At 42.4% G+C, this 25,792-nt stretch overlaps 1 protein-coding gene across 1 annotated transcript in view; it reads right to left on the reverse strand.

The window, feature by feature from the left end:
• The window catches only part of COL22A1 (collagen type XXII alpha 1 chain), a 199,071-nt gene that overhangs the window by 8,042 nt on the left and 165,237 nt on the right, over positions 1–25,792 (reverse strand). Inside the window, exons 40-56 of the mRNA XM_074145482.1 lie at positions 25,264–25,299; positions 24,317–24,370; positions 18,856–18,900; positions 18,332–18,379; positions 16,281–16,394; positions 16,048–16,101; positions 14,239–14,292; positions 12,950–13,003; positions 11,382–11,435; positions 9,859–9,912; positions 9,002–9,055; positions 7,497–7,550; positions 6,880–6,924; positions 5,879–5,932; positions 4,788–4,841; positions 2,779–2,832; positions 182–253 (exon numbers count right to left, since the gene is read on the reverse strand). Coding sequence (XP_074001583.1) covers positions 182–253; positions 2,779–2,832; positions 4,788–4,841; positions 5,879–5,932; positions 6,880–6,924; positions 7,497–7,550; positions 9,002–9,055; positions 9,859–9,912; positions 11,382–11,435; positions 12,950–13,003; positions 14,239–14,292; positions 16,048–16,101; positions 16,281–16,394; positions 18,332–18,379; positions 18,856–18,900; positions 24,317–24,370; positions 25,264–25,299 — 954 coding nt within the window. The remainder of the gene's footprint in view (positions 1–181; positions 254–2,778; positions 2,833–4,787; positions 4,842–5,878; positions 5,933–6,879; positions 6,925–7,496; positions 7,551–9,001; positions 9,056–9,858; positions 9,913–11,381; positions 11,436–12,949; positions 13,004–14,238; positions 14,293–16,047; positions 16,102–16,280; positions 16,395–18,331; positions 18,380–18,855; positions 18,901–24,316; positions 24,371–25,263; positions 25,300–25,792) is intronic.

Genomic DNA, 25,792 nt, shown 5'->3' on the forward strand with positions numbered 1-25,792 from the left:
ATAAGAAAAATGTTATTTTTGCAGTCTATTTTCCCTTAGAAGTACAGAGTTTAGTTTCTTGATCTGTTGGATCCCTGCCTGTGTTTTTTACCCAATTAAAGATGACTACGTTCCACCTTCATCAGTCCAGCATTTCAAAGCAGGCAATTAATGGGTCTAATCAATCCCCAGACATACTCACAGGTGGTCCTCGGGGTCCTATGAAGCCCGGGAGTCCTGGGCTGCCATTTTCTCCTTTATTTCCTTTAGGACCCTTAGGACAGAAATGAGACAGACACTAGCAGCCCTTTCTCCAACATCTCTTTTCCAAAGCATGCATTTACAGATACATTGGAACTGGGAAATTTCACTGTAGCAGCAGGATTCCCAAAACTGACAAGGAAAGGAAGAACAAAGTCACTTAGAAAAGCAGATTGCAAACAACACACCTGCATTATTAATGAGCTATGTGGGGTCCCTGCGAGAAGATGAAAAGGAAGTGACAATTATGGAAGTGACAGGAGGTATGTTCAGTGGCGATTCTGGCACTGCATGGCTTATAAGGTGGTGGTGCAGAGTGGAAAAGCTGTGATGTGCGACAACAGGGAAAGAGTGCAGATGGCCATAACGCTAAAATCTGAGAATACAATCAAGAGACAGCTACCAAGTTGCTCTTTTGCCTTTATTTTCATGTTCAATTTAAAAAAAGTCTGCCTTTTAGTTATCTCTTGTCATATTTTGCCAAACTATCCCTTTTTCTTACAGAGCAGGGCAGATTAAATGGCAGTTCATGATACAGAACCATTTCACGTATACTTCTGATTTTTTTTACTCTTCTTTTTACTCTTTCTCTTTTACTCTCCTTTTAACCTTTTCTTTCACACCTTTTTCCCCTACCTTCTAATTCCTAACGTATTCTTTTTTCTTCTTAGAGTGAAACTTGTCTTCATTTTAAGCCCATCTTGTGTAAATGAGCACCAATGGACCCTGGCAGGCACAAAGCCCATGGCTTTGGGGTAAGCCATCAGCCCTGGAGATGCCAGGGGCTGGGCTGCATTGCTGTATTCAGGCTCAGGCATGAGCCCTGTGAAGAGGGATGGGCACTGATACCCGGCAGATGCCAAAGGAGAAAGCTCCTGGCAGGTTTTACTTTGTGATTACAGGTCAGCAATGGTGAAAGTGGAAAAGAAACCCTTATTGCCATGATAACCATTCTCGCTTCTCCTTTTTTTCAGTATAATAAATATAATACATTGGCTTATCTCACCACATAGTGAAGGAAATTAGTGCATTTCCAGACAAGTTGGAAATAAAGGATTTTTGTAGAGCACATGGAAATACTTCCCATAATAACCTTTATGAAAGGGAGAGGATTAATTTTAATGACAGAGAAGGATACTGATGAGATGACTGTCTGTTCTGCTGACCAATACTGTCTCATTGTTTCCTCTTTCTCATCCATCTGACTTTATCCTTTTTCAATCTCTTATGTTATTTTTGGACTGTAAATCCTCAGGAGCAGAGACTGCTGTAGTTCTGTGTTTGTGCAGGAAGCTGCCTGGTGAGTCCCTGGGTCACTAACTGACTGTCTTGGTAATGTGATAACACGACGATGATTAAAAAAATAACCCCCCTTTGGCACTCACAGGGCATCCCAAAGACATGGTGGCCTGGTCAAGACTCAGAAAGCCAAAAAGCAGTAACAGGAATTGGGAACAGGCACGATAAGAAGAAATGAAGGTTGAAAAGGCAACAGCGGGGATCCACGGGGTAAGAAGCAATGGCAGTGGTCCCAGGAAGGTAAGAAGAAGTTGTGTCAAGGAGAAAAGAGCAGTGGTGCTAATTCTCGGCTGCAGAAAGGCTGCGAGACTGCACCGCCCCTGTAATCTGTGAGTTATCACCTCCCCATGCAGAAAGGTGTTGCTTGTGTCTCTGCGGCCGCTTGGGAGGAGACATCCCTGCAGCAAAGCGATACGTGCCGAGGGCACAAGTCCGTGGCGAGGCCAAGGTTGCTTTATGGCATTGCAAGGGCCATAAAGAAGAGTGAAATCCTGCTGCAATTTTTCAGATTCCTCCTGCTATGCCTTTGTTTCTATCTGAATCCACCAGCCCAGCAAGCTGTAATGTCTAGGTGGACAGAGGGAATAGCCCTGTATTTCAACAGATGCTACTGGACACAAAGGTACATTTGCATGGATTTGCTGAATCCTGAACCATTTTCAGCAGCAGAACAGAGGAATAAAATCCTCCTCACTGTCCCTCTTACAGCTCTTCATTACCATGCCGTTCTTCTGCACAGGATGGCCCCAGGGGGGTTTCATTCTGCTTCATGATCTTGGTTTACTGCCCACTGCCTGCTCTTTCCCCAAGTGCCTGGGGAGGATTTTTCTGCCACTGCTACTCCTCAATGGCAGTCTGCCAAATCCCCAAGGCCCTCTCCTTCCTTGTGACAACTCTCTGCTGGCTGCACAGTCTCTGCTTGGCAAAATTAAATCTACCAGTGAAGATGAGGCATGCCAATCTTTTTTTCCATAGCGGGCAATCAATCATTTCCTTTTTCTGTGAACACTTAACTTTTGCTGGGAAAAAACGATGACCCAGCTAGCAGCTCAGTTCCAGGAACGCAGCCAAACCCCCTGAGATGCCGTGGCCAGCCAGTGATTTTCAGATCACTGATCTTCAGACGTGGCACTTCAGGGATAGTAAGCAGCTACACATAATCCACTTTATCTATACTTCATCGGTCACCTCTCCTTGACATAACTGCTTACCGCATGAGCTTCTCTTTGTGGTACTTACTGGGTTACCTGCTGGGCCAGGTTCTCCTGCAGATCCAGGTGATCCATTCTTGCCCTATGACAAAAGGAAAAAAGTTAGTGAAATAGCGTATACCGTAATTAAAAATATCCACCTACTGCTACACCAGCAGGGATTTCCATTGTCCAACCTCCTCTCTAGGCAGACTACAGAGTAAGGATCTCTTATTTTCAATTGAGCCCACAATTTCTGCATCCCCTGCTTACATGGCTGACCCCATCTCAGGACAAAAAGTGAGACCTAGACCCCTAGTCTGAAGAGGTCCTAACCAGCATTCCTTCTCCTCCTCCATTTCTTCACCCTTATCCCTATCATATGCAACATCCTCCTGTACAGACGGAGCTACCTACTATGGCAGCTCCAAGTTACTAGTGTTCAGACAAGGCCCTTTAGTCCATGTTTGAAGCACCTCTTGGCAACTCATTAATAAATGTTAAAGTGCTCTGCACTAGTCAACAGATATCTCCAGATGCCCCCACACCTTCCTGATTTAGAAAACTTCCTCTCTCCAGTGACTGAGGTAGGTCCTGCAAGTTACTACCTACCATTCTCTCCTCAGGGCTGTCACCTGAATCAGGGTCCAGAGGCCAGGCATCTACTCTTTAATCAACTCAGGCTTCCATTTTTTTGGGGGAACAGAGGGAAATACTTGTTCTAAAGCCTTGAGGCATTTGATACTTGCTTGGCACCAAACAACTCAGAATGAGCCAAATCACCATTTAGAAAGACCTGTTTCTCACCATTCCTTATCAAAGTAGCTGAGCTGAACATCTACCTTGACTCTAGTTCGGTGAGATGACACTCTACACCTTGCTCCTCCCAGCTAACCATGCAGAGATGTTTTTCCCTGCATTGGGGTTGACCATAAAGACCAGCGCTTTTAATCACAATATTCAAAATCATGCCTCACGTTCCTTGTTAGAGAAGAAACAAAGCAGAGGAAGAACAAGAGAAGCTGATGCTTTGCCCTCCAACATACAAAATCCCAAGTATCTCTTCTCCAAAGAAGAATATGATCTGGATTTAATGATAATTTCTGTCTCCTCAAATCTTTTTATTCATTGCTAGCATTGTGCGGGGGCATGACACGTTAGTGAGTGATGCCAGCTGTACAGGAATAATGAGATATGTTACAAGGTAGACACAGGAGCTCTCCATATGCTTCTCTAGTCTAATTCAAACCCCTACCCTCCCAGCTCCAAGGGACCTCCAGCTCCAGCTCCTGGCATTGCTGGCTGAATCAGCATTTTGCCCTGATTATGGAACATGTTGTAGAATCTGTTTCACTAGCAGATCTTCTGAGAAGGAAAAGAAATTACTTGTTGCAACATATTAAAGATGTGCCCAGGTTCAGCAACAGAGACCTGCATTCAAATTTGGAAAGGGTTGATTTTTAAGAGAGAATTGAAAAGCCCATGAAATTAACAAAAGTAATTTCTTAGCTGTCCCAAATGACACTTTCTGAAATGTCAACTAAATTGCCATTTCTCCACTGAAGTTGTAATAAAACACTACAGGTCTTCAATTAAACAAAGCTTCTCCTAAAATTATGCTGCCTTTTTTTTTCCCAGAAGAAATTACAGCAACCATGACAAAAATTAATAGCATCACAACTGGACCCCACATATCTCAAACTGGGCACCCGCAATTAGTGTCTGCCTTTGAAAACTGAGGCCATGAGAGAAGTGAGTGAGATGCCAGAGGCAGGACTGGAATATGAGCCCTTCTGACACTGCAGTCCTGCCAGAATCCATTAAACTATTCTTCCCACCAAGTCAGCAACCATCACTCCATTGCACTATTATAAATCTTCATCAGTTTCTAGCAATATCATTCGGATTTGTCTTCCTCAAAGTAGGCAAAATGTTTTAAGCGAACATCACTTGAATCTTGCTTAAGACTTTTCTTCCAAACCAGAGTTCTGGACTGCAGAAAGTTCCCACTATATACAACGTACCTCCAGAACTGGCTTGTCAGGAGAGAAAACTCACCGGCGGCCCTCTGAGACCCCGAGGGCCCTGTGGTCCTATGGGACCTGTTTCACCCTGAAATGAAGAGAAGTATTCTGGTGAGAGGGAAAGATCTGACATGAAGACAAGAAAACAGGCATTTGAAAATGTTCCTACTAAATTAGGCTGTTCACGTATTAGAGGAAAACAGCATTAAAGTGTCACTACCCCCTTTCAGTTATGTATGAGGAAGAACAGCCTTTTGAATTTTAAACTTCTATCACTAAATGCAATCTGATTACATGCAGAAACCATTATTATCAGGTTATCTTAAAGCTTGTTTTCTCAGGGACAGAGATTCTCCAGTGTTCCTCAAACATTGACTACTTCGTTCTCTCCTGAGGGAGCCTTAAGACTGGCTTCTGTCTGCTCTGAGGAGTTCCCCTAGGTCTGTCTTCCATTTTACTTTGAAGGGTACCATTTGCAGCACAACAGTTTTGCAGTGATACAGGGGGGTGCAAATGAGAAACCACTTCCCCAGGTCCCCTGGCAATGGCACATCAGCCGCTGGGTACATCACCCAGCGGCTGCTGCTGCAGGAACCCACGTCAGCCACGCTCTCCCAGGACTTTGTTATGTGACTGCGTTTGACACTAATAATGTCAGAGGATCTGTTTGTACCATCTCTCTTTCCTCTGAGCAGCAGCATCTTATTCCATAGGTATTTCACAGATTTTGGAGGACCTACGCAGGCAGTAAGGTACAGCTTTTGCAGAGGAAGCGTGACAGAACCTGGCCCAGAGGGACCTGCAGAACGAAGCACTGCTCGGAGAGGGGTGGCAGAAAGCAGGTCCGTGGCTACACAGCACAGCCTGGGATTCAAACAACGCAGCTTTCTCTGCTTTTCCAAGGATATAGCTGACATTTAAGTGTCAGCAGCTGAGCAGTGACAAAGGTCCTCAAATTCTTTGTTACCCTAATGATCTTTGCACAAATCATTCCCTGTGCACTGCTGCAGCAATTCACCCTTCATTGCAGTTTCTGCAGTTGTTTTAGGTCAGGGTCGCTGTGAATTAAAATCTTCATTTGTCAGGGAGAAAGAGATTAGTTTCTGCTCAAAATGGTGTACTTACATCCTTCCCTGGTGGCCCCTCACGCCCAGCAGGACCTGTCGCACCTGGCTCCCCCTGCAATTCAGCAAAAAGGAAAGAGAGACCAGCTCAAGGTCAAAGACAGACCAGTAACACCACTATAAGTGGTATGGGTTTCTGTGATATTGGACTGAGCTCAGTGAAAAGTTTTTAAAAGCCAGCAAGAGCCTCGTACATCATACGTGACATGCAGCTTATTAAAAATAACTCAGAAGCATCTTCTGTAAGTGATGCACAAGGCAGCACACTGCTTCCCAGCAGAATATTTGCTACTGCCAGTGCAGTCACTGAAAACCACCGACCTATTCATGATACAGAAGCTACTGTAATGAGGAAGAGATGAGGAACTCCAGCACTGGATTTTTCAGCTAAACTCCTGCAAACAGAGCATTTTATCTCCCTGTAAAAAGCCAGAATTAGGCAGAAGGACATTCAGGTTTGTATTCCACTTTCTACACCCAGGAGCTTTTTGTACTGCATTGCTTAGAACTGAGAGGAGGCCAATTTTTCATGCAGGACTTGAATTTTGGGGTTTATGATCCAGAGGCAACTAAGTCAAAGGGCTGGAGACATTTCTATTCTCATTTCTGTAAGTTTTGTCCCTCAACTTTGTACTTAGGCATTTTTAGAGGAGAGCTGATACTTGTTCAACAAGCGCTGTAGGTTTCCTCACCTTGAACATCAGCATTTATACCAGAGGGATGTGGTATGGAGGCATCCCTGAAACTTTCTCATAAAGGGAGCATCGGAGGACTCAGCTCTACCAGCTGCCTCGCCTTACCTGGAAGCAGAACTTCCACAGAGGGAATGAAAACAGCTGCTGTGATTGTACGCCATGGGTGTGACCCACGGGTTTGTGGTTGAAAACAATCATATTATACACAGACCTGTCATTATTTTTGCCTATTGCCTCAGAAAGGTCAACTTCCATTCACACAATCTTTCTCCAAAGGATAATCAAGCATGTGGTACATGTTACTTACCCGGGGACCTGGGGGACCTGTATCACCTCTCTGTCCTTTGAAACCCTGCCAAAGAGAATTAAATCAATAATTACCCATTACCTAGATGCGTGAAACACCAAGAAAACTCTAGCTTGAATGTATACTTAATAACCTTCCTGATTTTGCCTAAGGTTACTGGGGACTGGTCAGTGCGGAGCTGCCATGTCCCAGGGAGTGATTAGGAAGGGCCACATCACAGGAAGAAAGAGCTTTCCATAGCTCCTTAGGCTGCAAGTGTATTCCTGGTGTGACCAGCCAAATTTTTAACCTTAAATTTCATTGTCCCCATCCTTTCTGAGGACATGTAACAGCACAAGGACTACAGCTGTGACCATGCCTTCTGGTAGAAGGGGCTTCATGAGGTTATGAGTTTTAATTTCTAGGCAAGGGACCTTCTCCAAATGTGAAGGATTTGGAAATGCCTGTGTTCGATTTTTGTTGATTACTTATTTAGTCACAATGCTGTGACTATTCTCAGCCAGGCCAGCTCTTTGGTTATATGTCTGCATCAGTAAGGGACCTCATCTGCCCAACAAAATCTTCCCAGCTATAGTGAAGAAAAGTGATTGGATTGACCCCTTCAGAGCAGCACCTACCGGTAAGCCTCTGGCACCCTCCTGGCCTGGGAGCCCTGGTTCTCCAGGCTTTCCCTATGGGAAACAATCATGTTCATGTTAGAGAGAGTCTCAGGTCCATCTCTGCTGTTGAAAGCTCTTCCTACTGTGCTCCCTTAGATGTAACGGCACTGAGAACTGTGATTGCTCAGGGTTTCTCAAGCAAGGCTGGAGTCTGAATGTGCAAGGACAGCAGTGACAGATGTTCCCACACATACCGCTAACCTGCAGTGTCATAGAATCATAGAATAGAATCGTAGACTCATCTCAGTTGGAAGGGACCTTTAAGATCACTGAGCCCAACTGTCAACCTAACACTGCCAAGACCACCACCCAACCATGTCCCTAAGCACCATGTCTACCCGTCTTTTAAAAACTTCCAGGGATGGCGATTCAACTACTTCCCTGGGCAGCCTGTTCCAATGCTTGACAACACTTTCAGTGAAGAAATTTTTCCTAATATCCAATCTAAACCTCCCCTGGCACAACCTGAGGCCATTTCCCCTTGTCCTATCACTTGTTACTTGGGAGAAGAGACTGATCCCCACCTCGCTACAGCCTCCTTTCAAGTAGTTGTAGAGAGCGATAAGGTCTCCCCCCCAGCCTCCTTTTCCGAATGCAGCCTTTGAGGTTCAAAGCCAGCTTACACCTTTGGACTGGTGCACCTTTATAGTGTTTTAGTGTCAGAGGCGTAACACCAATAACTGCACTAATACCCAGTCAGCACATGCAAAATCATCATCTGGATGTAGAAACCAGGTGTTTTGACGCAAGCACACAACTGTCTGCAGCTGCTCTGACAGGAGCTGCTCCACATACCACCAGTCGTCCTAATGACTGGGGACTTGGCTCTTCACAGAATCACTAAGTGCCATTTGACAAGTCTCAGAAAAGGGCTGGCAGTATCAGATACTGGAAACACATTCTTCATATAACAAACACAGTTGCAAGGAATAACATTCACTGCCCAATTTATTAAGATTTCCTTTGGGCTGACAACTTCATGGCTCAGTTTTTTTTGCTCAACAAATGCAAGTACACGCTAAGTAGAGAAAATCAAGCATAAAACCTCTAATTCTGCACAACAGAACTGTCACAGAGCAATCCAGAAAAGGCTTCTTTAAAGACGCCTCCTCTAAACTTTTTATGCCCCATAATCTTTCACCTAAAAAATAGATCACTAGTTTTAATGTTCCAAGACAGCCTTCTTTCTCTGCAATATTTACAGTAGCTGTAAAAGTGGAATCACTACGTTTTACTGTATTTATGGTAACTGTAAAAGTAAAAGAACACAGTTTCTTTTCAAGATTGTTAGTGTGTGATTCTTATAAATTGGTCAAGACAATATAGTCCTTCTGGTGTTAAAAAAAAAGACATGCAAATAAGCTCCCTGCCCCCCCTAAGGAGTCCATAGATAGGCAGCTCCAAAAGAAATAACTGGATGCAGGCTTTGATTGCCTGAGTGAAACAGTTTTAAATTAAATTACCGGTTCCCCAAGAGATCCTGGCTTGCCATCTTTGCCATCAGTCCCAGCAATGCCCTGTAAATGAAATGCAAAACAGGGTAAAGTGAAGGAGTCAACAAGAAAGACTGGTGTGGTTTTTGTCAGCGTGAGTTTCACAGTGACAACTCTGCTTCATCATGGCATACTTAAGTTTGCCTAATCCTCCAAAAACTACCCTATTTCCATAGCTCAGCCATACACCTCTCCTTCCCACACCACTGTAACAGCATAAACTGTTTCCCTCTCCAATAAGGGGTTTCCTCCTTTCAGTGAGCACTCCAACAATTTTCAAGCAGGATTCTAAAAAGAGCTGTTATAAATCATTATAATGCTATTATTTTCATTCAGCTAGGCCTCTTTACACTAGAAATAGCTCTGGGCCTATCCCTACGACAGATTAAAAAAAAAACAAAATGTTGTACTAAGACATTTTCCAGAAGAGAAGAGTCTATGCCCAAGATGCACTTGAACTTGGGTCAGTGCAAAGGAATTATTTCAACTGCGGATTCAACGACAGCATTCCATTCTATGAATTCTTGTGTCCTTTTACTGGAGCTATTACTTGATTTTTGTGCTCTGCATGACAGTATTTCTTCCAACAAGGAGGCAGATAAGGAACAGAACTTACTCACATTGGTAATTAACTCTTAGCTTTAAAGTGATCAAATACAGCATTCACGCTGTCCTGGACCACGGACATAGCATCAACATGACGGATGCAATTACAGATCATGCATAGCTTTCAAAGCACCTCAAAAATGTCACCTGTCTGTTTTACACACCTATGTGTTTATGAACAGTTTAATGTATTGAATGAGAAGGAGCTGAATTGCACTCACTGGAAGTCCAGGCAGCCCTGGTGGGCCCTGTGGACCTGGAGGGCCATCTTTTCCCTGGAAAGAAAGCAGAAACACTGCGGGTCAGACAACCTCCTCAGATGCTTCTATCAGATGAATATTTATCAGATGAAGAGTTTGACAAGGCACAACTGTGAGAAGCTGGACTTGTAGCCCTTGTCACACAGCCTATGAGGTTTCCTTGAATTCCTTCTAGCTTAAACTGGAGGGCTTTCTTCTCACATAAAACATCCAGTACTAGCTGTAAGTTGTTACAGATGGAGAAACCACTGAAATCACTGGTAATTTTTTCTGAAGTTTAATTATATTTCACATTTAGTCCTTAACTTCCTGCATGAGGTGTCCAGCCAGGAAGTAGAATATCTATATTTTATAGTTATCATATGAGTAGTTATAAGAAGTGCCTTGATGACAGTCCCAAAAAATCCCCTTGCTCTACAGGACTGGACAATGGCATCCCAGGTCTTTCACAGTGTCTCAACCTTGATCACCCTTTTGAAAGGGAATTTCAGCCAGCCTGTCTGTGTAATCTCTGGCCTTTCTGCTGAGAACACTCATTGATTTCACAGCAGCCACCACTGTTCACTCCTGATGAAGTTCAGGTTGAAATGGATTTGCAAAAGGCACCTTGCTTTAGGAAACCTTGCTCTAGAAATTAATCACAGAATTACACAGTCTTAAACTGTTCCAGCTCAACAGCGTGCATCACTCTGGGAAAGTTAATTTTTTTTCTTTTCAACCTGAAGTTAGCATCAATCAGATTACCTGTCTCTCCCAGGTTTTTCTGATGCATTACCCTAAAGTGGCATCTGAACACCATCCAAATGAAACAGCAGTAGCAAAATTCTTGATGGACTTCTCAAAGGTTACATCTGTACTAGCATTTTTTAGTGGTGCCAGGGAATGGTCCAAGGCCCTGGTATCTGCCCTGAGTACAGGAAAGACATGGACCTGTTGGAGTAGGTCCAGAGGAGGCCACAAAAATGATCAGAGGGCTGGAGCACCCTCCTATGAGGTCCTATGAGGACCCTTTAAAGGTCCCTTCCAATGTAAACTATTCTACCATTCTATGATTCTATGATCTGAGCGGTCTGTGCTGTGACATCCTTCAAAAAGTTGCTGGTTTCATTTTGACAATCCCCATGTTCAGTTCAGATGTCAGCCTGGGTCATGAAGCATCCTAACAGATTTAGGCATCCTGTTCTAGAGGCTAAGAGATGCTAATAGCAAGGACAAACAGACAAGAGGTATAAAAACCTCCTTAGAGGTCCCAGGGACTAGATTGTGCTCTGGCTAATTTCGAGTTTCATCTGGTGAGTAAACAAAACTGCAGGAACAGAGTAATCTGTGGTCATTTATGGGGTCCTACTTGCAGGTGTAGATTTGATTCAGGGTGAATAGTTTGGAGAGCTTTCAAAGGACATTGCGTGGGTTCCCGCTCAGATTTACTTCACAAAGTTAAAAATAGGTGAAGCTGGTGGTGAAACACAAATCTTAGATCTTACTATGTCTCCTGGGTTTCCTGCTGGTCCTATTGGTCCTGGTACCCCATCTGGTCCCTAAAAAAAATAAAGCAGAAAAAACAGGAGTGATTAGCGCATTTTGTACGTTTGTCAACACGCTCCCTACCACAGCTGGCTACACTGAAGTTTTCTTCAGTCATTCAGTTCAGCATTCGTTCCATCATTTCTCATTCAACACAGAAAAGCAGTGCCAACCTCTGCATCCAATCAGCCTCCAAAGCCAGAAATAGTCAGATATTTGAGTTTAGTCCTAGCCCTTCCTTCTGAAAATAGGGGACAAATAGGAAGCCAATCTTGTGACAAAAATAACTCTGAAGAACAGAAATTATGGGAGCAGTTTGAAGCACACTGCGACAGGCAAACTCCTGGAGCCACAAGTCAATGCAGACAGAGGAAAAAGTCAGCAAAAGTTGAAGAAAAAAATATCTAGGGGAACATCACATTTTGCTGTGCTTCGACAGGCTCATTTTCACTTTGCACATTTCCTTTCACTGTGAGTCTATTCAGAGGGTCTCACAGGAAAATTTTAAAGGTTTTAATCCTACTGGAATAACCCCATGGCTGTGGCAGTATGTGTCTGTATTATGATATTCTCCTAAAATAATGCTCACAGGAACACAAATGACCCACAAAGCAGGTCCATGTGTTGTCCCAATGGCAAAACTTTCAGCGTCCTTTAGGCACTGCTACCATCTGAAAACAGAATTTTAATGTAATCCTCTTTTCTGGTACTTTCTGTCGTTTAGTCAGTGCAATGTGAATTGGGCTTTGAAGAGACTGTGCTGATATCCAGAACAGAAGAAGGCTACACACCCTCAGCATGGCATAGCCAAACTGCAGCGTAAGCAGCAATATGAGTGGTGATGACTGTGGGAAAAGAAAGGCACTTTGGAAAGAAAAGCCCTTTGCTAAGGAAAAGTCACAACTCTTGGAGGGCATAAGCGGTGATACCACAAGCAGGAGAGCCAAGTTATTTCAGCCCTGCCTCTGTGCTGTCACCCCTTTTTAAATACAAAGAAACACAGCTGTATTTGCGGAGAGAGTAGAGCTAGGAAAGAGGAGGACTGTGATGGAGAGGGACAGCTCTCTTAAATTAAAGGCCTTTTAATTCAAAAGTAATCCACGGGATATGAAAACTGGAGAAAATCCAGTCTCATACCACTGGGAAAAATTGAGAACTAAAATATTCTTAGATCTGCTTGCTCTAGACTGACAAGGTGTTCCACATATAAGAAAACACCTATACACATGCTACTAAGTAGTCTCTGTGGAAGAGCTTTCATGATCATTGCCTTGTATAAAGAGAACGATTGAAGCTTAGCATCAATTTACAGAGTGAGTTGAAGCAATCAGTGAAAAGTGGCCAATGTATTAAATAGCAATTATTGTGACTAGGGAGCTCTATGACACTCAGGGGACCATTAGGAACACACTGGAAAAAGCAAATGCGATGCACAGGTGGGTGGGAATGGTCCTTTCTTCCATATGGAGCTTGCAACAACTTCATTAGTAAGGAAAATATAGGATAGTCTTTCTACAGAGGAACTTACAGGTGGACCAGGGTTTCCAGGAGCCCCTGAGAAGCCGGGCATTCCAGGGTGTCCCTGCAGAATGAAGAGAGAGGCTTTCTTTATGCATTACTCACATTTCTAGTAGTACAAAAGTTAACTGGTAATTGAAGACTGTGAGGTAACATCAAAAAGAGACAATACACAGAGAACTGTTTATAAGGAAATAAGGAACCATGACTTTTTAAAGCAAAACCTTGGTTTCAAGGCAGGTACTTCATAAATAAACATAGTGTTAAGGTGTACTTTTTCTAATATATTCTTTAGTCTGTACTAATGGGAGACAGGAACAGATATTGTGAATTTGTACAAGGCAGGAGATCAGGCAGGAAACCAAACCTGTTTAAAATATCCTACAAGTCTCATTGAAAAGGTGCTGATCTGCACCTTAAACTATTGACTCAACCCTTGACAAAATTAACTATTGAAGTTTGCTCTAATTTAGACCATTCTCCTCTTTCCTGTGGCATCTCAATCCCTTATAAAAGAGGTCATCCTTACATTCATCTTCTGGGACAAACACTGGCTTTTTCAACCCAGGAGGTGGTTGTCTTTAGGATCTAGAGAACCTAGCCTTTATCTGGGGAAGTGACTAAATGTTAGGTAATGTAGAGAGTTAAATGCATCCAATCTAGATATGAGGAAACAGATCGTAGAATCATAGAATAGTTTGGGTTGGAAGGGACTTTTAAAGGCCATCTAGTCTAACCCCCCTGCAATGAGCAGGGACATCTTCAAGTAGATCAGGTTGCTCAGAGCCCTGTCCAACCTGAACTTGAATATTTCCAGGGATGAGTCACCTACCTCCTTTCTGGGCAACCTGGGCCAGTGTTTCACCACTCTCATTGTAAAAAATTTCTTTCTTCTATCTAGTTTAAATCTACATTTTTTTAGTTTAAAACCATTACCCCTCATCCTATCACGACAGGCCCTGCTAAAAAGTTTGCCCCAAACTTTCTTATAAGCCCCTTTTAAGTACTGAAATGCTGCAATAAGGTCTTCCCAGAGCCTTCTCTTCTCCAGGCTGAACATCCCCAACTCTCTCAGCCTGTCTTCGTATGGGAAGGTTTTTACTGGACATGGGGACAGAAGCTGTGGAGGACTGCTACAGCACTCTTCAGCATAGTCCATTTGATATTTATCAGTGACAAGGAGCTCCCATCTTCCTCCTCTGTCCCTGAGAAGGGTATTCCTCTACTGACATCACAGGAGTTATTGATGAAAGAACAGTCACAGTGACAGCACTGTTGGACACCACATTCTGTTTTTACCTGTTCACCTTTTTCTCCTGCATCCCCAGTCATACCACGGTCTCCTTTAGAACCCTGATAATGAAAAAAAAGGAAAAAAAAAGCCATTGAAAGTCACTTAGATTCAGTATTGTATCAGCTTTTTGACCTATTTCATAAAGTACTTGGACATTTGAGCATAAAACAGATAAATTAGGACTGAGTCCTACTTGCCTTCCTCTTAAAGTCTTCCCTGGACTTTCACTACCAATGTTGGAGGCAGGATTATATGTGATGAATGGCCTTTGAGTAGACCCAGTGTAGCCCTTTTTTTTATGTTTTAGTCTCATGGACATGAAGAGGAATTACATATCCTTAGAAATTAGACAGGTTGTTAGGAACGTCACTAAATCAGATAGTAAGGAATCATCTTGCCCAACAAAGGTGACCACAGTATGAGCTAGTAATCTCTTCCTTCAGGGGCAGCAGCAATAAAACTGGCATTTCTAAGGTGCAGTCAGAAAATTCATACCCAGAAAGTGCCCCCCTCTTTCTCTCTCTTTTTCTTTCCTACTGACAACTGAACAGAAGCAGTCAACTCAAATGTGGATGTCTGAATTATCAGTGCTTAAAGTAAGGCAAGATGAGTCTCACAGTGAAAAATACTGAGATGATGGGGAACAAGTTATGAACAATGCACAGAACACTAATGAATCTCCTACCACGGAAATAATACTCTGGTTTACTACAGGAGAGCTAGCAGAAAAATGGGGGAGGGTGGGCTGTTATTTATTAATTAAAAGAGGCCTAACTCATATTGCCAGAAGGCATGAAGCTGCTCATGAGCAAAGATCTGCATTTTTACTGCTGTATTTCAGAATGGGACCTAATACTAGTTTGGATGTAAAGTATTGTTAAGGACAATATACTACATCTTCAAAAGTGCAGAGCAATTTGAGTCTTTCACTATGAGGATCCTCCTAATGTTAGAAAGGAGTCACAAAGACTATCTTTGTGTTTGCAGTTTCTTAGGGGTCTTACAATATTTTTTTAACATTTGCAAATTCTGTGAATCTGCCTTTTTACTGAATACAAGTTAGACTATTTATCAATTACTTGATTTTATTTTATACACATGTACAGTTTAAAATTGGTCCTGATACTTCACCTAAACATTCAGTCTTTCTGCCCAAATCTCTGCATTTTCATAGCATTTAAGAAAGCAGCAGACATCGTATGTCTCAGACTAATTGGCATTTCTACCAGTTATTGTCTTTATGGGTTACTAATTCTTTTGCAAATTTTATCCTGGAACATACATTCATTTCTATCCATCCTATATTTACTTTGGAGACTCTACTGCTCTCCCCACCACACTTTTAATTGCAAGATATAAAATTAATTCATGAATCTCTATTAGCTTGCCCTGCACTCTAATAAGTGCAAATACAAAGGTGTTAAAAGAGCAGAAGCTGTTTTAGACAGTAGGACAGTAATGCAGGGAAGTCTGGAGGAAACTGTGGTCCATCATGAAATCACCTTATCTCTCCCTCCATTGATTTGTTTTGATTTATTTTACATTAGGCAGTTGTAAAGGTTTTGATTGTGACCAGGAACTGGCATTGTGAGCACACTGATGACAGACCTCTTCATGGGAAACACTTGAAATGTGGTGTTTTTTGAATCCTTCAGACACTGGAAGTTTTATGTTGGTCTCTGTCCCTAGACCATTAGGCAGAAGCATATAGTTGAAACAAGGATTGCTCCCTATAGTGTGTTTTAGGAAACATTCAGAGTCTGTGGATAAAACCACCATGGCTTTTATTAGACAACTGAAGAAACGCAACCAACCTTTGGGCCATCCAGCCCAGGTGGGCCTGCAGGACCTCTGGGACCAGCATTCCCCTGCAACGCAGAAGAGGTAGAGGTGAGCACTAGTTTAGTCCATTGACTCCACAGATATCTCAAAAAAGATTCAGTAGGTTGTTAACGAAAATAAAATAAAAATCAACTCTTTAAAAATATTATAAGAAAAACAAGGTTACACCCCATCCAAGGGATGGTCACTTCCCCAGCTCTCTTACCATTTTCCCATCCTGGCCATCTCTACCTGGTGGTCCTCGGAGCCCTTTGTCACCTTTGAAACCTGGGATGCCTGGCAGTCCTGGTGGGCCAGGGGGACATTCACTGCACACGTCCTTGGACAGAAACATGGAGAAGTAAACTAACGATAGACTGAAGGCCCTTAGCAGACCCTACAGACACTCATTGTGAATGCAGCAGTGTGGGGTTAGTATAATAACGTAGGCCTTTGTAGTTTGGCCACATTGGGTAGGACTTGGATTACTTTGCCTTCCAGAACTGAAATGAGGGCAGTGTGGGACAGAGCGAGGGTCAGCAGCTGAGCTCTCACATGCTCCCATGGGGAGTTTCTATCAGTTCTAGTTGGACTATTCCTAACTGATCATCCAGGATCAAGAAACCAAGGAAAAGCTCTTCCCAATGGGGAGGTCAGAAAGCCGCCAAGCAAGACTAGCAAGAACAATATTGTTCTGAAGCTACAAGATTACTAGAAAATTGTGTCTATACCCGTCTGAAAGATCTGGGTTACTGTTCAGAGGGCAGATTGCAAGGGAAAACCCAGGTGCAGCACAATGTCAGAAAGGGTGCTCTGCAAAGGAAATTATTCAGCAGCTAACATGGCCAAAGAGAACTCATCCAATGGAGTTTGTGAAGACCGTGTGAATGTCACCGTGTCCTGGCCAAATTCTGTCATGGAGAATTACTACCTCCTTCCTTCCAAAAACTCTTTGAAACATCTCAGTAGTCTTTACGTTTCTACTGCCCTCAGGAAATGAAATACCACGAGCATGATATTTCCATTTCAAAGGCACGCTCCCTTCGGGAAAAGGGGAGTGAATTCTGCTTATAAGAGATGGGGTAGCACAACAGACAGATCATCAGGCCGAGAGTTAGGAGACCTTGCTCCAACATCCACCTCTGTCAATGATCTGTTGCAAAATTGTGGGATAAACTGTCTTTCTAAGTCCCAGTTCCTACATGCATATTTATCTACTTATAAGTGGCTTGAGAAACACCCAGAACAACAGAGCCCTAATTTCATCTGGGATTTCAAGGTGTTGCTTTATATAGATCTGTACCAAGTGTGGAGTGAAAAAGTACCAAACAGAAAGAATACACAAGGCATATGAGTGTGTTTAACCATGACATAATCAAAGGAAGAAAAAAAAAGGAACATCAAAATTACATCCTATACCCAAGAATCAGTCGCTTGCTATTGTCCTGATCAGAAATCCCGAACAATACCATACAGTGAAATCTCCAGAAAAATACTTGTCTCCATAAGAAGACAGCTCTTCAAGGAAAGCATTTCACAGTAGCAATCTGAAAAGGGTCCTTTTTTTCAATGGGGTTGGTAAAGAAAGGTAATTTTTTAGTTTCTCTTAATCAATAAGAAAGGATTTCTTGCCATGTCCCAAGACTGCTTAAAAATCTTCCAACTCAGCCCATGGAAATCTGTAAAGATTTTGCAGTCAACACCTATCAAATACTGACTTATTTCCCAAACAACTCTCTACATGGAGAGTAAAAGCAGACAGAAAGATCAGCAATTTTGAAACACAGGTGCATCTGGGGTTAATTACCTGCATCCTTTTAGATGCACTCTGCAAACTGGCTTTGCACCCACAGCTCAAAACTACTCCAGTCACTCCAGTTGAAGGTATATGAGAAAAATCAGACATTTTATTAAAATGGTTTCCATTTTCTGTTTTAGGTAATATAAGTTGACAATGTTTATTTCTCCTATGGAATTCGTGCCTCAGAAAGAGCTGAAAAAAGCCTCACAGCTTTTGTAACACACACCATGTTATAAAGATCTTTGTAGGTCACATCACTGCTGGGGACGGTCAAAAAGCACTGGATTTTGATCTCCAGCAAGTGTTCTAGTGTCCCCATACCTATGCAAGTAGGAGACCTGCAAGTTTCAAGCTTTGACAGAGGATTTAAAGGCACCTTTTTCCCTTGTAGCTCAGACATTTTCCCATCACAGAGTGTTAGTCAGGTCTGAATCAAACATACAGATAAACTCCCACCACCATCAAAGGCTGATTACCTTTACTAAGAGATTTATGTCCTCCGGAGAGAGCGGGGGTGAGGAACCCTGTGGAATGAGAAATTCATTATTTCAGGCAAGTTTAAGAGACACCAAGTTATAAGAAATTTTCCTGAACATGCTTATAGACTCTCATTGGTTTCCCTTGCTCTGCCCAGGACCCACTGGGCCAAAAACATACTTGCTGCCCCACATCATCAATGCACTTCAACAAACCTGAGATGAGTTTGACTCTTCATATATAGGAAACGCAGTTCTTGCTGAGGGTTCTGCACAGCAGTGCTAAGAAACTGCCTTTAAAATTTGGGCTTTTGTTCACATGGAGGATATCCAATTACTTTCATACTGTTCCAAAGCCATCACAGATATTTTTATCATAACCCCTTAGTGGTTCTTAGTGTTTTTCTAGTTGCTCTGCTGGGAAGACCAGCAGTGGAAGTGCACTGAAGTGCACTTCTGAGGTGAGGTATACAGATGGAAACTGAGTTAAAATGAAGATGTAATATAGAAGTGAAGTTACGTACTGGTTTTCCAGGAGGCCCTCTTTCCCCTGGATTTCCAGGTAGACCCTACAGATCAAGAGAAAAAAAAAATGTGAAATTATCATACAATAATGCCCTGGTTGCCTCCACACTCTGCTGACTGCTCTGGACTAGAGCACGTTTTACTTTCTGCCACTGAGCAACACTGCTCCTTGCATGTAACAAACAGTAAATTCCTTTAAATATTTGCAACTTTAAAAGTTATCCCTCTCAATTTTTTGCCATCTCTTAATCACGCCCTCTCAGTCCCTCTTAAATCTCATTTATCTACCATATTACCCTGTTAAATTCATCCGAGTTACACAAAGACTGAAATTGCTGTAGCTTTTCTCCTGATTGCAGGAAACACTGAACTGCAATCGTGTGAAGGATGAAGCTTTAAATCTCTGAAGGCACTTGTAGCATGCAAAATCAAGACCTTGCTTTGCACAGGCCTTGCAAACAGGTCCCTTACACCTGAAATGTCAATGAGCCTTTTGTTTGTTTGTGGGGGTGTATTGGTATCAGCCCTCATGAGATGAAGGCATAGAAATGACCAGCATCCTTAGAATTTAAGGTCCATGAAGTCCTGGTTTGGAAAAGGGACCTCCCTACCCCTCAATAGGCATCTCTTGCCTGTCATTAGCAAGTCATTAGTTTCTTAAAAAAACAACCAACCAAATAAATAAATAATAAAAAAAAAAACCAACAAGCAAACAACATCAATGAAAAACAAAACTAAACATTATTTTTGAATCTTTGCATAAAGTAATGCTCACATGGGAAACCGAATCTTTTGAACAGGACAGTTGGTCACTGCCCAGATGGCGACAGAAATCTGCATTGCAAGGACCCTTTCAGTGGTGATTTAAGTTGGACTGGGTGAGATTTCCCCAAACCATTCTCTGCTAAGTTCCTGTATCCATCTGGCCCATCACCCTGTGTCATCAATCAAGCACAGGCATATTCTATCCTTATTGAGTATCTTAAAGAACATACAAAATACCTTCTACCTATCTTAACCACATATAAAAGGCTGTCCTACGTGATCATTTTTTGCATCCTCAGGAACAGTTTCTACAGATAATTTAAAAGCATCTTGTCTTTGTTCAGTTTGGCTGATTCTGCAGTGCCAGATTTCCCACCCAGGTTATTAATCAACACATTGACGATACAAATAGTGGCTTTCAATCGGTCTAGGCTCAGCAGGGGCTACCTGAGGGACTCTCTGAGACTATCCAAAATTTTCACCGGGAAAACTCCTTTAAAAATTGGTCAAATGCTTTGTCAGGAAGGGACTAGGTGTTCTGTCAATCACTTTGTCTCAGGTTGGTCCATTGTCTCCAATCAGTCCATTACAACCAGTGTTGGAAAGCTCATACAGTTTGAACTCTTTCAGGAGTTTGCAGCCAACAGTGGCAGGCACAAAGTAGAATACCCGATGAGTGGTACAGCACACTAGTGCAGGAAAGAAATGTCAGCAGTGGGGAGGTATGATGCACAGGATCCAGAGTACTCTACCAGTCTGCAAAACCTGACACACAGGAGCGGTCTCTAACTGGGAACTGATGGAAGCTGTGCAGATGACACAGTGAAAAATGGTGCTCAGGTAAGTGAAGTATGTGAAAATAAAAGAAAGAAAGACTATATAGGGAAACCAGTCACACAGGTTTATGGATGGGTAGTTCTATTAAAAGACTGAAAATTAAACTAGAAACGCAATAGCTTGAATAGGTTATAGGTCTCGGGGATAAAAAGCCAATAGGAGTTTTAATAAATGTACTCTGGTTTGGGGTGTATGTACCCCAAAGCACAAAGGGTCCTTGGAACTGTCCCAACTCTATGGGAAAATCAACCCCAGAACAGAAAACTCTTCTTTTCAGATCCAATGGCAGTAATGTATGCATCCACTAAGTTTTTGTAATTATGAAAATAAATGCAGGGGAAGATTAACTTTGCGGTAATACTGGAACTTAGTTATCAGAAATAATTAACATAATTAAAAAGTCATTAATTCAATGTTTATGTTAATTAAAATGATCACAATCAAAATACAGAAAGAGCCTATTAAATGGGTGCTAATAGTAGGACAAGAGAATGTCTCGTTCAGATTGTTTTTTAATCTAAGGGAACTAAGTAGGTATGTTGAACAGAAACATTTTAGCTCCCAGCAGACAGGCAGAGGAGAGCAGATGCTTCCTGAAAAATGTGTAATTTAAGGGTGTTTGGCCGGAGAGTGTCTGCTTCTTTAGGGGTATCTGGTCAAGGACCATTTTCAATACAAGGGAAAATAAGGAGGAAGCCGTTAATAAGAACATACAGAGACACAAACCTGACCGACTAATAATAAGGGAGGCAGAGATGGGAACCAAACCTGAACAGTCACACTAATTGGTGTGATTGAGAGGGAGTGAGGTGGATGTTTATTCCAGCCAGGTTATCTGATCGGGGACCTTGTCAATTTGGAAACTAAGGGAAAAGGAGGAAACCAGAAATAAAATTAAAGGCACAAACCTGACAAGTAACAAACCTCACCACTCATACTAATTGATGGGCTACCAAGAAACCACAGGCACCACTTCAAGCAAATCAACCTGGACTTTGCAAGTGATAAGATTTTGAAACAGGGGGACCCAGGACTTGGAGGGGTACAGGAATTGATAGAGCTGTGCAGACCCATGAGGGGACGTGCAGGGGAAACAGGACATGGGTATAGGGCCACAAAGATGGAGCACCTCTGCTATGAGGACCAGCTGAGAGAATTGGAGTTTTTAAGCCTAGATAAGAGAAGGCTCTGGGGACACATTATAGCACCTTCCAGTACCTAAAGGGGGCCTACAGGAAAGCTGAGGAGGGACTCTTTATCAGGGAGTGGAGCAGGATGAGGAGGAACAGTTTAAAACTGAAAGAGGCCAGATTTAGATTAGATATTAGGAACAAATTTTATACTCTGAGGGTGGTGAGGTACTGGAACAGGTTGCCCAGAGAAGCTGTGGATACTCTCTTCCTGGAGGTGTTCAAGGCCGGGTTGGATGAGTCCTTGAGCAATCTGGTCTAGTGGGAGGTGTCCCTGCCCAGGGCAGGGGGCTTGGAACTCAATGATCTTTAAGGTCCCTTCCAACACAAATCATTCTATGATTTTATGATTCTATGAAGAAAAGAATCTGTAGGGATTTGTGGGCATAGTTCATACTGTAAAGTTCATACAAAGAAACACCAAGGCTTTTGCTAAAAGTAACAGAATAAAGCCAAATCAGCTTTATATATCAATGGTAGTGTAAACCTGGACCAGGATTTTTAAAACCTAAAATTTTAATAAAGCAAGACACTGTCCTGAGAACTCTTGATATTGGATCAAGTTGCCAACAGATGTTTCAAACAAAATGTGACCCTGAGCAGTCCTATTGCAAAAAAATAAGGCATATGGATTTAGGGCACTAGAAAAAAGCTAGGATGCAGTCATGGAAAAAAAAATGAAATCTATCCACCTTTGGGAGGTAATTCTGGCCAAAGCTATTGGAAAAGAAGTATTGACTCTTCCACCTCCCCAAATACGACTGTAAATTGGATTCAGCAATATCAGGGAATACAACAACTTATAGTAGACGCAGTTCCAAGAGCATCTGATGAGTCTGCAACTGGAAAAATAATGCAGAGAATAACCTCATGCATGTAAATGTGATTTAAAAGAATTACTCAGTCTCTGAAAAAATTTGGAATGCATTTGCAAAGACAACAACAAAAGACAAGACATTGAGGCAACTCATTAAGGCTATTGCCACAGAATGGCTTGGGAATTACATGGCAAATTCATATTAGCAATTCAAATTGGAGCTTTCCTAACTCATGATATACTGTTTTAAACACAACAGAGTACAAAAATGGGCATGCTTCAAAGAATACAGGAATGCTACATTCATATACAAGAGTGAAAAGCAGAACAAAAAAATCCTTTGTACTAATCATAAATGAAAGTGGAGATCAAGAAACCACAAATGCATGATCTTGTCAAGACAGGTATCCCTGCTGTTATACCAAGAAATAGTAGAACGTGCCCTGAAGTTACATTTACACTTCCTGAAACACAGGTAGAATTGCTTAGTAGGTGATCAACCAGGATACAGAGAGCTCCTGAAATACGTATTGAGTACAATTAAAACAGTTAATGTAATAGAGGATGTGTTTATAAGTAGCATAAGGAAGGGTTCCATTTGGGTAATTTTCTCGGGGGAAAGGAAAGATCTAAAGGCTGAGTGTTGCCTCTCCAACAGCTGACCAGTCAGTGCTGATCTGAGTAGAGCCAGAAAGACTCAGAAGAGCTAGCTCTGACACTCTCCTCACACAACACAGTTGTAATAAACCCATCTGCCGTATCTCCTGTTTAAAAACTCTAGGTTAAAAATCTCAGACACCTGAGATAAAGTGAGGACGGTCTAGGGGCAGGCAGGGTAATGGAGGCAAAGGACCATTTCTACTATCATGAGGAGTACCCTGGCCATAATTGTTTGTCTTGTGACAAAGTAGGTGAGAAGAAAACAAGACCTTCTTCTCCAAACACTTCAGGAGGAAAGGAGATCCTTCCCATAGGAAAGTACACCCTTTAGGCCAGCTAATGTACATGAGCAAAGCTATACTAGAGAGGAAAATTTCTTGCTGTGGACTTCACGAAAACTGGTACCCATTTCAGACATGATAGCATCATAAAGCAGCATTGAGGAGGAGAATTACAAAAGGCCACTTCCCCCTCCCCACAGCGTTCCCTCAACAGGCACAAATCCAAAGATCAAGCCTTTCAAAATCTTCAGAGCCCCCTTGCTGGTTTTTCTCCAGAACTGGTTTCCACATCGCAGAGCTGGCTGATCAGCAGAGAAAAAAATACCTCTCCTCTTTCTGATTCAGCACTGTGACAAAGCCGGGCAGCGAGAGGGGTCAGCCTTCCAGCTGGGAGTCTGCCACGTTTCTCTCTACCCCTCAGCTCCATGACTCACCCACTGAGACAGCAGGAGTGAAGACAATGCACCAAGAGGTTAAAATGTCATCTCTCATGCACAGCCGCAGCAGCAAAATGAACTCACAAAGCATTTTTTAACAGCTGTGGCCCTGTTTTCATAGAAATATTACAGGTTACTTATTTCAGTGGCTTCTAAGAAGTTCCTAGATAGCTTAATAATCATCGTTTTCCAGTGTGGGGTCATTCCCCAGTGTATGCTTCCAAGTCCCTTCTCTGGAGTCATTTTAAAATGGTTCAGTGGTAAAGTCCACCATTTTCCTTGAGACTACCCCCCTTAGGCTGTTTCCCCCCCCTTACATCCTAACCTGTAAGAGCTCCACTTATGCAAATCATCTCCCTTGGACCACCCTAGTAACACTCAATGACTGTGGTTGAGTAGGAGCATAATTTTTAGGTAAAGTAGATTCAAGCACTGACAAATTTCTTGAGCACTTACACTTTTATTTTACTTACGTCCTGGCCAGGAGGCCCCTGTGGTCCAGGGATACCAGGTACACCACGGGGACCCTGGTAGGGAGAGAACAGACAAGCCCACTAACGTGACCAGTACTTATCAGGAGCTTCTTAGCTGAAGAGAAGTTCTCAACCCAATAGTTATTAGGAAAAAAATTAACTAGCAGTTAAACAACTATGATGGAGTTTAAGGGGAAAAAAAAATTAAATCTCACATTGCACTATCACAATATCAGTAATTTCTGTGCTTCAAGGGACTTTACGTGCATCACTAAAGTCAAGCCTCACATACCATGATTGGAAAGGTAATAATGACTCTTTATAGGAGGCAAGTTTATGAACAGGGAGAAAATATGACTGAGCACAGGACTTGTACACCGGCTAGGACTGGCCATTGTGTTGGAAATTCATGCTAGTGTACACTGAGACCACCATGCACAGTTATTTGTTTCACACCAATGGATTTGTTTCACAACATCCTTGTAAAACTGCATGTTGAGGAACAAAGTGTGTTTGGTGAATACTTGGGGTTTTCTGTAAGGTTTAAGTAAGAAAAATGCTTTAAAATGTTTTATTTTAAACCTTTGAGGCCTTGGCTATAAAGCCTAGCGGTATGCCTTGAATTACGTGCCTCAAAATGCTATTTTTGAATGAAGGCTTAAAAAAGGAACTCATTATTTCTTTTGTAGGACTATTGACAGCTAAGGAAAAATTGTCACCACGCCGAGTCTCAATCAACTTTTTTTCACAACTCAATATAGCAGGCAAGTAGCTGGTAATGCACAAGAGAAGTCCCCTATGGAGGGTCAGCCATCCTGTGACCCTACCATCCTTGGGCAAAAAGAAAGTAATTAAACATGTCTTTATGAAATCACTGGTAGAAACACAATTAATGTGGTTGTCCCCTCCCCATAAAATCTGGGTGTAGTTAGAAAGACATACTGTACCAATGACCCTTTGTCTCCTGGGGGTCCCACAGGGCCCTGCAAACAGAAAAGACACAGCAATTAAAACACTTTAAATTAACCCCCCTGCTTTGGCTGATCAGGGTGGCTCCTGAAGCACACCCTTGAAGATAACAAAAATTGGAGAAGGAAGGGTGAGGAAAAGGAGCAAGTCTGACAGGCTGCTCACACAGACATCCTTGGAGTGTGCAATACTCCAACAGCAGGATGCTTAGGGGAAGGATCAAAGGCAGAGTAAGGAAGAAATTGAGGTGGATCATGGATCAGGATTACCCCGTCCCAGGTGGAGAATCCTGCACTTGCTCTCATTGAATTTCAGTTGGAAATTGCCTAGATCTCTCTGTAAGGCCTCTCTACTCTCAAGGGAGTCCACAGCTCCTCCTACTTTAGTATAATATTTTAGCAAACTTCCTTAATGTACGTTCGATTCCTGTATCCAGATAATTTATAAAAATATTGAAGAGCACTGGTCCTAAAATCAACCCTGGGGAACCCTCATGGTGACTGGCTG

The sequence above is a fragment of the Numenius arquata genome, chromosome 3 (genome assembly GCF_964106895.1).
Source record: "Numenius arquata chromosome 3, bNumArq3.hap1.1, whole genome shotgun sequence".
In the NCBI taxonomy this organism is placed as follows: Eukaryota; Metazoa; Chordata; class Aves; order Charadriiformes; family Scolopacidae; genus Numenius; species Numenius arquata.